General features: G+C 31.8%; 1 protein-coding gene across 3 annotated transcripts in view; it reads left to right on the top strand.

Moving 5' to 3' along the window:
- DPP10 (dipeptidyl peptidase like 10) overlaps positions 1 to 15,266 on the top strand; it is a 649,316-nt gene that overhangs the window by 182,514 nt on the left and 451,536 nt on the right. For all 3 annotated transcript variants that reach the window (XM_081051712.1, XM_081051713.1, XM_081051714.1), the window contains one exon: positions 8,030 to 8,125. In XM_081051712.1, coding sequence (XP_080907838.1) covers positions 8,030 to 8,125 — 96 coding nt within the window. The remainder of the gene's footprint in view (positions 1 to 8,029; positions 8,126 to 15,266) is intronic.

Raw genomic sequence — 15,266 nt, 5'->3', positions numbered from 1 at the left:
TATTATATTATACCCAGTCTTATACTAAAATAAGACCCAGTCTTATATTATGGTGTGTTTGTATATGTATATATTATATTATATAAGACCCAGTCTTACTTTAATATAAGACCGGGTCTTATGTTAAAGTATACCCGGTCTTATATTAATTTTTCCTTTTCTAAAAGACACATTAGAGCTGATGGTCCAGCTAGGTCTTATTTTCGGGGAAACACAGTAATTTCTTAACTTGGAAATAGTAAACATTTGTTCATTTTCTAGGTGATAAATTAGGAAACATTAAAAAGAACTTGGGATCTTACATCTGATTTCAAATGACATACATTTGCCAATATTTAGGCTGCTGTGTAGTGTTTCAACATCCTAGTGAAAGAAAAGAGTGGTAGAAAATAAGAGGGGAATTAATATTTCAACTGCTTAATAGTAAAATAAAACTTTAAGTTCTGTCTGTTGACTGGTTAGAGAATGTACAAACCATAAATATTTTGTAAAAATATGAAATGACTGTTATGATTTGGATTCTGTATTTTCAACTAGTTGTATAAGGAGAGGTGGAAGGCGGTTACTCTTTCAATGAACTTTAAACATTCAATAATGTTTAAAATAGAAATGCACAAAAAGACGAGCCTGTACCAACACTACTCATAAAAAATGGAAATAGCTATTAAGAATAAATCAAGGTTTAAACATAATAGAGGGAAATGGACGTGGTGGTGCATTGGGTGTCCAGACAGAAAAGGGAATCACTCACATGCGCAGAAAAGGAAAATTTGTGATTGTGAGAAGTTTTGAATGAATATCTTTCTTTTTCTTTCCCTTCCTTCCTTCCTTCCTTCCTTCCTTCCTTCCTTCCTTCCTTCCTTCCTTCCTTCCTTCCTTCCTTCCTTCCTTCCTTTCTTTCTTTCCTATTTTAACAGAAATTATTTCAAACAGGATTTAAGTTAAAATAAATATTTCTGAACCTCTGATGTCGAGATTAAACTAGATAAAAAGTAACACAATTCATTTCAGTAAAAATAAATGAAGAATCAGAAGTCTTAGATTAGTTTTTTCTTCAATTCAATACTGAAGAACTTTCTATTTCTTTTTTCTTTTAAGATTAAGCAACCAACTTATTTCAAAGGGCCATTTAAAGTCAAGATGGGATTTTTTTTGGAAGAAAGCACAGAAATACCAATAGCAATCAATGATCTTAAATGGCAGACTATAGCAGAGAAAAACACATGGAATAAATTATTTAATTTTAGTTCTGTTACTACATTTGCATATCCAAAGCTAAATGTTTCAGCTAATATTCTACACCTTGTAACTGTTCAACAAATAATTACTTTGCTTCCAGTTCTTTAAACACTTGTCATTATTGTTGTACTCTGCATCTCATTCGATTTGTGTGCTGCTATTCATAATTGAAAACATAATTATAGGGTCCTATTTGTTTAACAAAGAATTACCCTTTTAATAGCAACTATTAATATATATGAAGTTTTCAGACTTTCACACGTATACACACACACAAACACGCACACACAAACACGCACACACACACACACACACACACACACACATTAGAGGAGTATCTCATATCTAGTTACCTAATAACTAGAGATAACTTATGTTACCCAGTACCTTACTAGTGAGGAATAAGGTCTATGAGAGGTGAATATGTAAGACATATTTTGTTGCTCTTAGGGAACAGTTACGGATTTCAGAATTTCATTCTCTGCAGATTTCTAACAAAGAAGCTTTATGTGAGGGATCATCTCTTCAAATTATTTGCAATCTAATCTCAGTTTTCTTCTGAGCTACTTGATCGGTGTTCAGTGTGAGTTATTGGGATGAATGATTGATATCCAAGATTCTTGTTTGAGAAGTGTAGCCTTGCAGTTAAAATACAGAGACAATTATTAAAATGTGTCAAGTAGTAAGACTTTTCTAAGTGATTCTAAGATAAACTAAGTTTCTGAGAAATCAGGTTGTAATGGGGGTTCTAGGTGCTTGCTGATAAGATGTGATAGGGAATCACATCTTATAGGGATAGGGAAACTCCTGAAGTTCTAATACTGAAGAGCGTGCACAGTGATCACTGGGTAAATATGGAATTTTAGGCTGCCATGTTTTAGATAGTTTTCTTGAAGAAAACAGACAAAGTCTCTGCTCTTTAGTGAATACTGTGACACTGCTCTTTTTCAGAAAAGGAAAGGCTGTGGCAAAGGTACGTTCATGGGTAAGTTGGAGCAGAATTAGATGCTAGTCAGGTAAGGAGAGGATACATTGAGGAGTGTAATTTCAAGTGGAAGACGAGTTCTCTGGCTAAAGGGAATAAAGCTATTCTTAAAATATCATTTATAATATTGTATATGGTGTTTCTGAAAAAAAGACCTAATTAACAGAGCATTAAAGAGAATGAGGAATAAGAAAATTTTGAGAGGTATTATAGGCTTATTTGTCAGGGAGATGTAGGTTCCAATATCAATCCTGCCTCTTAGTAACCACGTGACCTTTGTCAGGATGTTTAACTTTGCTGAGCCTAAGGTTTTCCTGTGAAATGAAGATACCAATACCCAGTAGGGTTTGGGAGGGGGCATTTGGAAAAGGGAGGATTGATTGCAAAGGATGAACATCCAAGAAGATTATGATGAGACTTGGAGATAAAGGGAGCTAGGGGAAAGAAGCCAGCCTTGGTGGCTATTAAAAGCAAAGCTTAAATATTCATTATATGTAGAAGGAAGAAGTCTTTATCCTAGGACTGAAAAATTCAAGACATGAGAGCTCAAGAAAAGAACAAAGAAAGAAAGGAGAAAAAAAGAAAAAGGAATAAAGTTTATAGTTCACTCTCATTAATGAATGCAACCAAAGGTATTAATCCTTAAGTGACATATATCTGTCTCTGATTAACATTTAAAGGGCATGTTTAATTACAGTAATTTGAATTTCTTTGAGGGTTGATTTTAAAATAAGTTCTAAGGACAATTAGAGTAGAAGAAAAAATCCTTATTATAACATTATTAAACTATTCCAGATAGTAGATAATAAATGAAAGTTTAAAAATATTTAATAAATATATTAAAATGTTAACTGATCAGTATAATGCAAAGTGGACAAAACATGGACCATGTAATTTCATTCATCAACACAGACCTAAATATTTAAACATTTAGCGCATTAATCTAGCAGTATAAACATAACCATATTTCACCATGATCAGTTGGATTTTGTTATATAAATACAGGGTGGTTGGAAATAAGAAATTTCATTTATACAAATTTTATATCAACACATTACAGGGGAAAATACCTTTATGTAAAAGAATGTACCAGTATATATTGATGTGTATCAAGATACAGTGATAATTTCAAATAAAATTCTCAGTGACACAGGAATGGACACAAATTACTAAAGCATAATAAGGATCCCTTTCTAAAAATTATGAAAAATATCTTATTAAAGATGCTGCCATAATAGAAGAAAAAAATACTATCACTATTATTTTCAATATTACTTTCGACTTTGAAGCTGATGAAATAGTTCCCTAAAATGAAATACATGCTTTTTTTTACAAATGGTCCTGGAGCAATTGAGAACCAAATAGGCAATAAAATAAAATAAATATGAATTTATAATTCACCACCACACTATTTACACAAAAGTAAGTCACAGTGGATCAGGGACTTAAATGTAAAATATCATACTAACTCTTTTAGAAAAAATATAGGAAAAAAATCTTCAGAACATTGGATTAGGTGAAGCATTCTTTGTCTTGTCAGCAAAAGCATGATTTATAAAAGGATAAATTGATAAACTGGACCTCCTCAATATTAAAAATGTTTTTTTCTGAAAAAGTCTTTTAAGAGGATGAAAAGACAAGGTAGAGACTGGGAGGAAATTTTATTTTATTTTATTGTTTGAGCTTTCATATTTGAGTTTATTCTTGATTTAACTTTTAAAACACTATTATAATTGATTTTTTGAGGAAATTTTAAACTGACATACTCGTATGTAATAAATTATTTGTAGCTAGGATAAAGAAATCTTCAAACTCAGAAGTTAAACAAACAAAACAACAACAATCCAATTAGGAAATGGGCAAATGATATGAAGAGACTTTTTACTGAAGAGAATATACAGATCACAAATATGCACATTAAAATATGTTTGTTAACTAATAGGGAAATGGAAATTAAAACCATAATGGGATATTATAACACCTATATCTGAATAACTTAATTTTTAAAAGCAACACCAAATTCTGGCAAGTATGCAGAGAAACTAGACTACTTATACATTGCTGGTGAGAATTTAAAATGGTAAAACTTCTGTAGAAAAGCATGACATTTTCTTATAAAACTAAACGTGCTTACTTTATGACCCAGCAATTGCATACTTTGACATTCATCCCGAAGAAAGAAAAATTTATGTTCATACAAAAAGCTATAAAGAATGTCCATAGAAGCTTTATTAATAACCCAAAACTACAAATGATAACCCAGGTGCCCTTCAACAGATGGATTGTTCAATAAACTGTGTTACATTCATACCCCGGAATATTATTACTAAGCAATAACGAAGGAACAGAGTATTGATACACTCAACAACTTAGATCTCAAGGGGAATTACACTGAGTGAAAAATGCCAATCTCAAAAATTTACATACTGTATGAAATCACATACATTGCATTTTGGAAATCACAAAATGATAGAGATGGAAAATAGACCAGTGGTTGTCAAGGGTTGCAGAGGGAGGCTATGAAAGGAAAAGGGCCTTGCAGGAGATCCTTGTGATGAATTTTTCTGTATGTTGACTGGTGCTGGTCATATGTGATACAAGTGAATAGAACTAAATACTCACACATGCTATATGTAAAATTGGTGAAGTCTGAATAAAGTAGGTGGAGAGTTTAATATCAGTTTCTTTTTCTGATATGATTATGCAAGGTATTACATGTTCTTGAGGAAAACTCATGAAGTGTATAAAGGATTTAGCTCTGTCACAACCGCATGTGAATTTGCAATTAACTGACAATTTTTGTTTTTAGATGACATAATTGGATATGCAGGGAAATTAAAGATTTAATTACTATTGGAAGTTTTTAGAAAATCTGATATGGTGGATAATTTAATCATTGACTGCACATGTGTGTATACTTATATATATTCTTATTCTAAATTATATATGTATGTGTATACATATATAATAAGTAATATATAAAAGCTCAAAGAAAGAAAAAACTGTTAAAGAATTACCAAAATATATTTTGAATAATCATTTGAAAATAATATTGTTTGATGTGGAGCATTTGCCTCAAAAAGTATTTTTTTATATGTGCATCTGCCTAAAAGATACAGTAAAAGAAGTATGTGGAATTTACATAGAACAGAAAAAGTTTTGGAAGAGAAACTATGTGTGTATATATATATATATATATATATATATATATATATATATATATATATATGGTATATTTATATATAATACATGCACTTAATTTTTTCAATTTAGTAGATAAGGATCATTTATGTAATGGATTGTGTTAGCACAATCTCTCCTACTGAAATAAAGTTAGACTCCCACCTCTTACCTTTATGTATACAAATTTCATTGGATCAAATAAATAAATGTATTTCAAAGAGAGATGGTGAAATATAATTTTCTTAGAATTGAAGGGGTTGGATTATACAAAGTGGTGGTGCATTTTATATACTCTCTGGGAAATTAAAATTTTGAAATTTATCTTTACCCAAATCTGCTCGTATTGAGATATCTCATAGAATAAGTATATTTCAGAAATCCTAATAAAATTAGCTCATTGGATTAAAATCCCAAACTCCTATGACAGAAAATGAATTTTAGAATCAAGTCTCTTTTGGTCTGTCAAACAACAATTGCTCATGATTTTCTCTAAAATGCTCCTTCTCTTGTCCTGGCTATTCCCTTTCTCTCTTTTGAAACCTGTAAGACCTAGGTCATTTAACTTTAAAAAAAAAATAATAATAGACTTTATTTTCTAGAGAAGCTTAAGGTTCACAGAAAAATTGAGCTGAAGATCCAGAGATTATTCCATTTACCCCTCGCCCTTACACAAGGCGAGACCTCCCATACTATGAACATCATACCACAGTAACATATTTGTTACAATTGATGAACTGACACATCATTATCATCCAAGGTCCATAACCTTACATTACCGTTCAGTCTTGCTGTTGTATATTCTACGGGTTTGGACAAATGTATCATGACATGTATTCACCATTACAACCACTGATATTTTTAGTGTATCCATAGTTTGCCTTTTTTCAGAATGTCATATAGTTGGAGTCATGTAGTGCGTAGTCTCTTCATTTTGTCCTCTTCAACTTAGTAATATGCATTTAAGATTCCTTCATGTCTTTTCATGGTTGATAACTGATTTCTTTTTATCACTTCATAAGACTGCGTTGTCTGGATGGATTACAGTTTACCCATTCACCTACTGAAGGACATCTTGGTTGCTTTCACATTTTGGCAGTTATGAATAAAGCTGCTATAAATATCCAGGGGCAGGTTTTTCTGTGGCCGTAAGTTTTCAGCTCATTTGGGTAAATACCAAGTTGCTGGAGTGTATGTTTAGTTTTGTAAAAAAACTGCCAAGCTGTCTTCCAAAGTATCTGCACTGTTTTTCATTCCCACAACCATGGATAAGAATTGGTGTTTTATTTTGAACTAAGGCCTTTTTTGACTCTTTTGCAAGACACTTCCCTTCTTTTCTCTGAACTCTTAATTCACTTTGTATCCTTTTTCCTACATCTATCTTATTCTTTCTACCTTTACAAGCATGAGCCCCTAAGGGCAGGGTGTAGGTATGTCTTAATACCTTGAAAATTAAAGGTTCCAGTATTAAATGAACAAAGTTCAAATTCTGATGTATCAGACTATCAAATGGAATATTTCGTTTTGTAAATCTCTATATAGTCATATCTTATACTAGGCTTGAAATCAAACAATTCTCACTATTTCCACTAGTAATACTTTTTTCAGTTGATCCTTAGTGATTATTTTGTGAGTTAAGTACATGGTTGGTTCATGTTAAAGGACATTGCATTTGAAGTTACTGATTCTTTGCCCCAGCTTTTCAGCTGAAAGAAACAAAGCTCTTGCTGTAATAAGTGCTGAACCTTTAAAAAACAGTATCTAATGAGGTTAGTATATAACTTTGACATTTTGTTTTCAACCAGAATGAAGGTCAGAGCTGAAAGATCACAGAGACAATTTCATACAGTGAATAAGCGATGCTATTATTTTGCAAAGAAAACAAAATATTGCTATCTCGTCTATAGCCTCTTGCATCTGAAAGTGTGTTTGTTGTGCCTAATTTTGGTACTTCAACAGTGTTGTCCTTCCATGTCTTAGATCTTGGAATTTAAAAGGGGAATACACCTAATTTCTATGTCAGGGACTAATATAAATATGGGTTTTCATTCATATTCACTCTTAGATCCTCTTAGCATTTGTTGAGTGGTAATTGTTTAGTGGGACTTGGTATTTATTCTGTTTATTTGGTGAACTTCCTTATGACTTGGGAGGTTTTTTGTTTTGTTTTTTTATCTAATATATTCAGGGCCCTCAACTCGCTCAGTTTTGATGTTTACTACAATAGTATGAATTTATCATTAAAGAGAATATGTTGAAGTGGTTTTGGAAAGCACTGGGCTAGATTATGATTAAAGAATGAAAAACGAGCCCTTTAGGGCACAATGTGAACTGGGAATTCTTAACTGCTTTCGTATTATGTTCTTAATATATCACTACATAAGAAGGCATTGATCTATTAAATTTGCACTGGATCAACACATTTTTAATAAAAATTACTTAATTTGCTGAAAAAATTTTGTAAAACAGATAAACTTCAAATGTCAAAATCCATATTAAAATGGTAATTTTGTAATGTCATCTAGTTAACATATTTTGGAACCAAAACATTCCAACTTTTATGATTCATTCGTTTTAAAAACAAACATGAAATACGTATCTAATCTAAGGTTTATTTTATTTTAGATGAACTCACAAATTCATCGGAAACCAGATTGTCTTTAGAAGACCTCTTCAGGAAAGACTTTGTGCTTCATGATCCAGAAGCTCGATGGATCAATGGTATGTGTGTACCTTTTCATATTGATTTTGAATTGTGTATACCTAAAATTAAAGTAAATAATTGTATCTGTAGTTAATATCTTAACTGACATTAGTCTTCAAAGATTCCATATACCATTTGATCAGAAATCAATACCTTGGCTCATGTGTGTAAAAATCAATTCCTAAAGTCATCAATAGAAATATCCTCCAAATATTCGATGGATTTTTCAGCATCAGCAGGTTTCTCATGATCATAATTATGTCACTTTAAACTTGTGCTATGTCTCTATCATTTTCTCTGGATTATTCTTCTCAGTATAAGGTATAGATTTGGGGAGTCTGCATATGTTAAGTGCAATTTGGCAACCAAATTAATTTTCTTTCTCTTTTGGTCACTTTTCTTTTTTAATCTTGAATTTTACAAAGTAGGGATACTTTGCAAAGTTGAAATAACAGAAATGAACCATATTTTTCTGTCCTGGCAAAGAAACTACCTCAGCTTTCTGTAGGTTATTTCTGATTTTATATTTTCAAAGAGTTTTAAAAAGCATTTAGATTAAAAATGGAAATAACCGAAAATAAAACCACTGAGTTGCTGCCTGGACTTTGGTTTGACTTAATGACAGATAATGGGGGAGTGATTGGGTAATCCCCCAATCAGAAGAAATGTGTTGGTGGAAAGAAAGTCAGGTTTTCGTTCTTTGTATATTTCAGTTTGCTGGACCATACTAATCACTGCTCTCAGATAGCTGTTAATCTTTGCCCTTCAATTTATTTAGACATAATATCTTTGTTTGTTTTCAAGGCTTAGAGTAGATTATTTGATGATGATAAAAGGAGCTTTGCCTTTTTATCCAATAATGATTATCTCACTTACAGTCCATTCTTTCTTCTCTAATATTTTAATTAAGTGCATTTATGCCTGCAAATTAAATGGTAATTTAAAGGAGATGTAAAAGAAAGTAACTCCATTCATGAGGGCAGGGGCCACATCATGCTGTTTAATTAGCATTGATACAGTTCCTGGAGATCAGCAGGCACTCACTCAAGATTTGCGTTTTTTTTTTAATAAATGAATGAATACATTTAATAGAAGTCGTATGTTATTTTTTTCCATAAACTCAAGTTTCAGTTGAAATTAGCAGGGAGATGTGTGTGTATCATAGTGATGCTATTGTAGATAAAGCAAGATAGCAATTTTATTAATTTATTTCTATATTTGCCTTTTGAATTGTTCATAAATTTGGAACGTGCCATATTGTTGTCTTTGCTCTGTGATTATTTCAGCTAAGTACTCTGACTAAACAAGGATAATAAAAAAGATGTATCATTACCAAACATTGTGCTAATACACAGATCTCTCACAAGTCATTCTAATGTGCTAGAGTAATTTTGTAAGTCATCTTTTTACTTGTTAGCACTATTTTCTATTGAAGGAGATGATCAAAAAAATTGTGGAAAATCTGAGTCATTGGATTTGAAATGCTGAATAATATTCTGTTTTACTCACCATGATTTTAGCCAAACTATAAACATTTGTGATTTTTGTCTTTGGAAAGCGAGAAAAAATTATGACCTTACCTCCCTTCTCAGGTTAGCTTGGCTTATTTAGAGACATTTACTCCTGTGAATATAACTGACACTTCGATATTGCAACGCCAAAGGACGGATGGATATTTAAGCAGTAGACTGCATGACAAATTAAGCCATTTCAATATCTAGGACACATTCTACTTTAACATTTTGCAAGATACCAAAATGACATATTTTGAGTTAATCATTTTAATCAGTTTTTAGTAATTTCTTCACATGTATTTGTAAACATAATCTTGAGATATCCCGGGGAAAAACTGCAATGTTATCATATTCTGGGTAATGTAATAATATTAAACCTAGGATCTATACAATTTATAAAGTAATTTGACATAAAAACAACCCTTTAAACAGGATTAAGCTGAATCTAAACTCTCGGATACATGCTGTCTCTACAAATACCATTGGAGGAATTGAATTGACTCACTGTCAGTAGATTGTGTGCACTGGGTTGCTTTTCCAGTCCGGGTATAGATTTTTGCTCATTCATTCCTCTTATCTAACCCAGATCTCCTTCCTTGCAATCGTTAGCTACTTGACCTTTTTACATATTCCTTACTTAGCCAGGAAACACAGTGGGAACTATATGAATAGAATGTGTAACCTGGGACTCATTATCTCAGATTGTATCTACATGCAAAATGTGAGCTTTCTTTTTATTGTCATGAGTTGTCTCACCAGGTTTTCTTAGTATATAAGTCTCTTGAAAGAGTCAAAGCTAAGGGTAGTAGGAAGCTTCCTTTAGTTCTTGGAGGTCACCATAGGCAGGTTGTAATGGAGCAATTCATTCATTATGCTGATACTCAAATAATGTATCTGAAAATGTCACTGCGGACTTGGCCAGGCACTCAGGTTCATGGTTAGCTTAACTGTCTTTCCCCAGATCTGCTCATAAGGTCAAATCTCCATTTTTATAGCATTTTCTTCCTACTTATATCACCTCAATATCTGGAAACCCATCTTTAAAATTATTCATCTCCCCACCACATATGTTTGATGATCAGTTGATCATCAAAAAAAGATCTAACATTCGTTGAGTGCCTTCTCTGTTAAGTTTTGTGCTAGATGTTTTTTGTACATAATTTATATGATAACATGTAAAGTCAAAATTACTAACCCCAGAAAACTGAGATTTAATCAAAATACTTGTACAAAGTATTGATACAAAATACTTGTACAAAGTATTGTACAAAGTATTTGATACAGCTGATAAGAGGTGGAGACTGCTTTAATTATTATCTTTAAAAAACCTGCCCTCTTTCATTGTTTCACTCTGAGATGCCTTTCTCAATATCTAACACACCTATAAATTCCCTCTTTCGCATGTCATTGTCGCAGAACTTATTGGTACTAATGTTTCCATCTTGAATATTGAAATAATGTTTTTATCTCCCCAGGTACATCCATATAATGGTTATTTATATAGTCACTAAAAGAAAAATGTAAGCATATTTATTGACATATTTATGATTTCAAAAGTGAACAAAGGTGTCGTCAAAGTGTTGATAGGATGTGATACCACATTCCTGTATCGTGTGCCAATATTTCCAGATGGTTGGATTTTGATCTGACTTTTTTTCTCTTTTTGTCTATTCCTTTTTACTTAGATTTCTTCAACAAATGTGTAGGTTTACCCTATTTTTTATAATTTACTAAGAAGAAAATTGCTCTCGTCTTTTTTACTCTCATGGGTTTTCAATCCCTCTAGCAGTCTCCTGTCAATACAACTTTGTAAGGCACAGCTACAAACAGTTAATGTGCTGCTCAGAAAACATCAGAGGAACCCTTTTGCCAATGAAATAAATTCCAAAACTCCTTTCTTTGCATTCCAAGACTCTTAGAATCAAACTTAACTTCTTTCCTATTATTCTATTTTACATTTGTGTTTCAGCCACATGGAACTACTTGATATTCCTTACAAGTTCCAAAGTTTTCTTGTTTCTGTGACTTTGCCACATTATTTTCTCTCCCTGGAATCCCTTCCCCAATCTGAAGCCCACGTTTTATCCCCCTTGGAATCTGATGCCCAGGTGCAAAACCAATTACTTTTTTTTTTCCTGCCAGTTCTGAGGAACATCGTCTTCCTCTAAACTCTAGAGTTTGATTCTCTCATATACAAATTACCACCTTGATTATGATCACATCTCTGATCTCATTCAAGGAAGTGCTTCTAATACTATTGTGAAAGACTATCTTTTAATTCATTTGTTTTTATTTCCAATGTGGCATGAGTTGATACTTTTGAAAAATATAATAAAAATAAATTATTAGAAAAATAAAATAATAAATATTCCAAATACTACTCCCCATTTTGCCTTGCTGTATTCAACAGATCTAAAATTACATTTCAAAAATATAGTAAGTGGAAACGTATTATTGGAATAAAATAAAGGAATTTCAAATATTATTTTGAGAGAGTGTATATAGGCAATAAAATAGGATTGTTATTATACTCATAGATTTTTGTTTTTTTTCCTGTCAGAATTAAATAAATATTGAGAAAAATAGTGATTACTCACATTAAATGCCTATTCTCAGATTTTTGAACAGGAAGTAGAATATCAATATTTACAAGTTTTAATGTAATATGTGAGCTTGCTCCCTACTAGTTAAGTTAGTCTTGGTTAGATTGATGATAGCACTACTTACAGAATATAACATTTATCTAGACTGTTTCTATTTTTCATTTTAATAATAATTCTGCTAGAGAAGAAATCAGTCTTCAAAATAAGGATGATGATAATGGAAGAAGAGATTGTAAAGCAATTTTAGTAACCTCAGGGTATTCATTTTAAGTTTTTATCTGAAATGAATCAAGTGATACTGTATTTTAAAACTTATCCTCAACTCTTTACCAGTGGCCAATTTCAAAATTTATCCTGTAGAATATAGATCATTTAAATTAACTTTTGATCAAAAAATAGATGCTGGATTTTAAATGCATCTGGTTTACAGTGGAAATAATACATTATAGCATCATGTAATGAGGTTATACTGTGTATAGATTGCTAGTTCACCTGTTTAGTGAGATTAGTCTATTTATCTATCATGTGTTTGAATTTTGTGGCAATATCAAATTGCTATGAGACTTTCTAAATTCTTACTCTCAGTTAAACTTATCCCACTGTGGACCAGTGGCTAATACGTCCCAACTGTCTGTAATGACATCTCTGTTGGAGCAACTCTGTTTTAAGAGATAGTAAACCCTGAGGAAAAGGACTTGTGTCACATTCACATTTACATCCCCCAGCAATCTACATCCTGCCCAGACTCACTCAACTAGTGCCCAATAAATATTTTAGTTAGCATAATGAGATAAGCTATTATATTTTCTTTGATATATGTAGGTAGGCCCACGTGATCCACAATCAGTGGAGGGTTCATTTCAGTTCTTTTTCTCATAGTATGCACAGATTTTTTTTTCTGATCTCTACAAGCCTTTCTTTCCCAATGTCCATCTAATATGTGAGTTCTTGCACACTTCTTTTGACAAAGGGCTAGCTAGATAAATGAGGGCTAGCTAGATAAATGATAGTGTGTGAGGAGGCTCTGGATTTAAATGTGTTTTTATTGGACTCATGTTGGAGCTAATTGGGTGCACCTCCCACATCATATTCCAACATAGATATTTAAACCTGTTGTCTTTAAATGATGTGTGGCAGTATGACATATTGAAATAGGAAAGTCATTAAAATGAGACAAGCCAGGCCTTTCAGCAATTTTTTAAGCCTTCTGAGGCTTAGTTTCTTCATCTAATCTGGGGGTAATTGTTCCTATAGGTAGATAGTGAAAATTAAATAAGAAAAAATATGAAACAAAGGAAAGGTAAAAATGGTAAGGGCAAACAAGAAAAGGTAAGAAAATATATAAATAAAAAACTGAAGTTGGAGACTTACAATCTTCAAATGATAACTGCTTTTAGAGATGTTCTGGGCAACTGATATATATATATATATATATATATATATATATATATATATATATATATATATATATATATATATATATATATATATATATATATTTTAATGCTCCTGGCAGTCTCATCCTGATGAATTATATCTAGAATATTGAGTAGAATATGAAAAATTATCGTTGTGAACTTCATGCAAAATAAAACAGGTTATTATAAATGGGATCATTAATATTTACCATAATTAGGGGAACACATAATTATGTGAATGAAAAAAAAATCTCATTTGTTATTTTTTGTTCATTTGTTTGGCACTACTTTTCATGCTAGGTTTTTTGTCCATTAATTCAATTTGAGTCTGTTGTGAAAACTGTTGGATCTATTTGTGTATGGGCACTGGTTACAACTCTGATAGCATTCTCTTTTTTTTTTCTTAACTTTTTTTTATTGGTTTCAGGTGCACCAAACAATGTAATAGTTAGACATTTATCATTTATATCCCTCACACAGTGACAATCAGCCTCATCCACTACCCCTGTGACATCGCACACAGCCATTACATTTCCACTGTCTCTATTCCTAATGCTGACTCTACTTCTTGTAACTACATATGTATACATATATGCATATATATGTATATATATATATATATATATATATATATATATATACAATTGTAGTCAACATTCATTATTGTTTGGCTTTCTGATAGCATTCGTATTCTCTCATTAGTTTGTACACAGCTCTGAATCAGAATTTTAACATTTCTTATTTTTTGTTTTCTTGTTCAAAAATTTTTGTTTTTTATAACCTCAACCAAGCTGATAGTTAACTAAGGTAGAACTAAATTCATGAATATGAGGTTTTTGAAGATAATTTATATTTTTACTGCAGCATAATTTATAAGAACAAACTATTGAATAGATACCAAATGCACACAGTAAGTATGTGGTTAGATAAATTATTTCAAATCTACTTAGTGATATATAGCCACTAAAACTGATCTTTTGAAAAAAATAATGACTTTAGAACATGTTAGGAATAAAACGTTGGGTGAAAATAGAACACGGAATCATATGCACAGTATTTTCACAATTGTATCACTTGAATGCCCACACCTGTAGATGCCAACAAAGAATGAAATATGCCAACATATTAAATGATATTCTGATAGAATGATTATGAATTCATACTTTTAATTTTTTTCTACAGAAGACTTTCCGCACCCTCCCTGCCAATGCTGGGGTGATTGCCAGACTACACTCCTTTGTTCCAAAGATCAAGGGGAGAGAGAGGAACATAGGATTGTTACTGACCCTGGGAGAATGAAAATGTTCTCAGAGCAAGGATGGGCTTTCTTAAGGGGTGTGGGGTTTTATATTAGCAGTTTGAATCCCTTGTTTCCCAAGAGGTTGAGACACGTTATTTCCTGTAGTTTACCATGATTCTTTTTTCTCTCTCCGTAATATAAAAACATAGAGGGCTGTTGAAATTATGACATCCCTAGGTCCTAATTCATAACTTAACGAATTGAAATGAGGTCAAGAATATAATTATTTGTTATCATTGTGACCTCTTTTTTTAAAATAATGTATGTCAAAATATCTTCCTATCAAGAGTAGATCATTTTCTGTGAAAATTAGAGAAGCACAT

Source organism: Rhinolophus hipposideros (genome assembly GCF_964194185.1).
Source record: "Rhinolophus hipposideros genome assembly, chromosome: 6".
Classification (NCBI taxonomy): domain Eukaryota; kingdom Metazoa; phylum Chordata; class Mammalia; order Chiroptera; family Rhinolophidae; genus Rhinolophus; species Rhinolophus hipposideros.
Note: the sequence above shows the minus strand (reverse complement) of the source record. Positions and strands in the feature narration are given on the sequence as shown.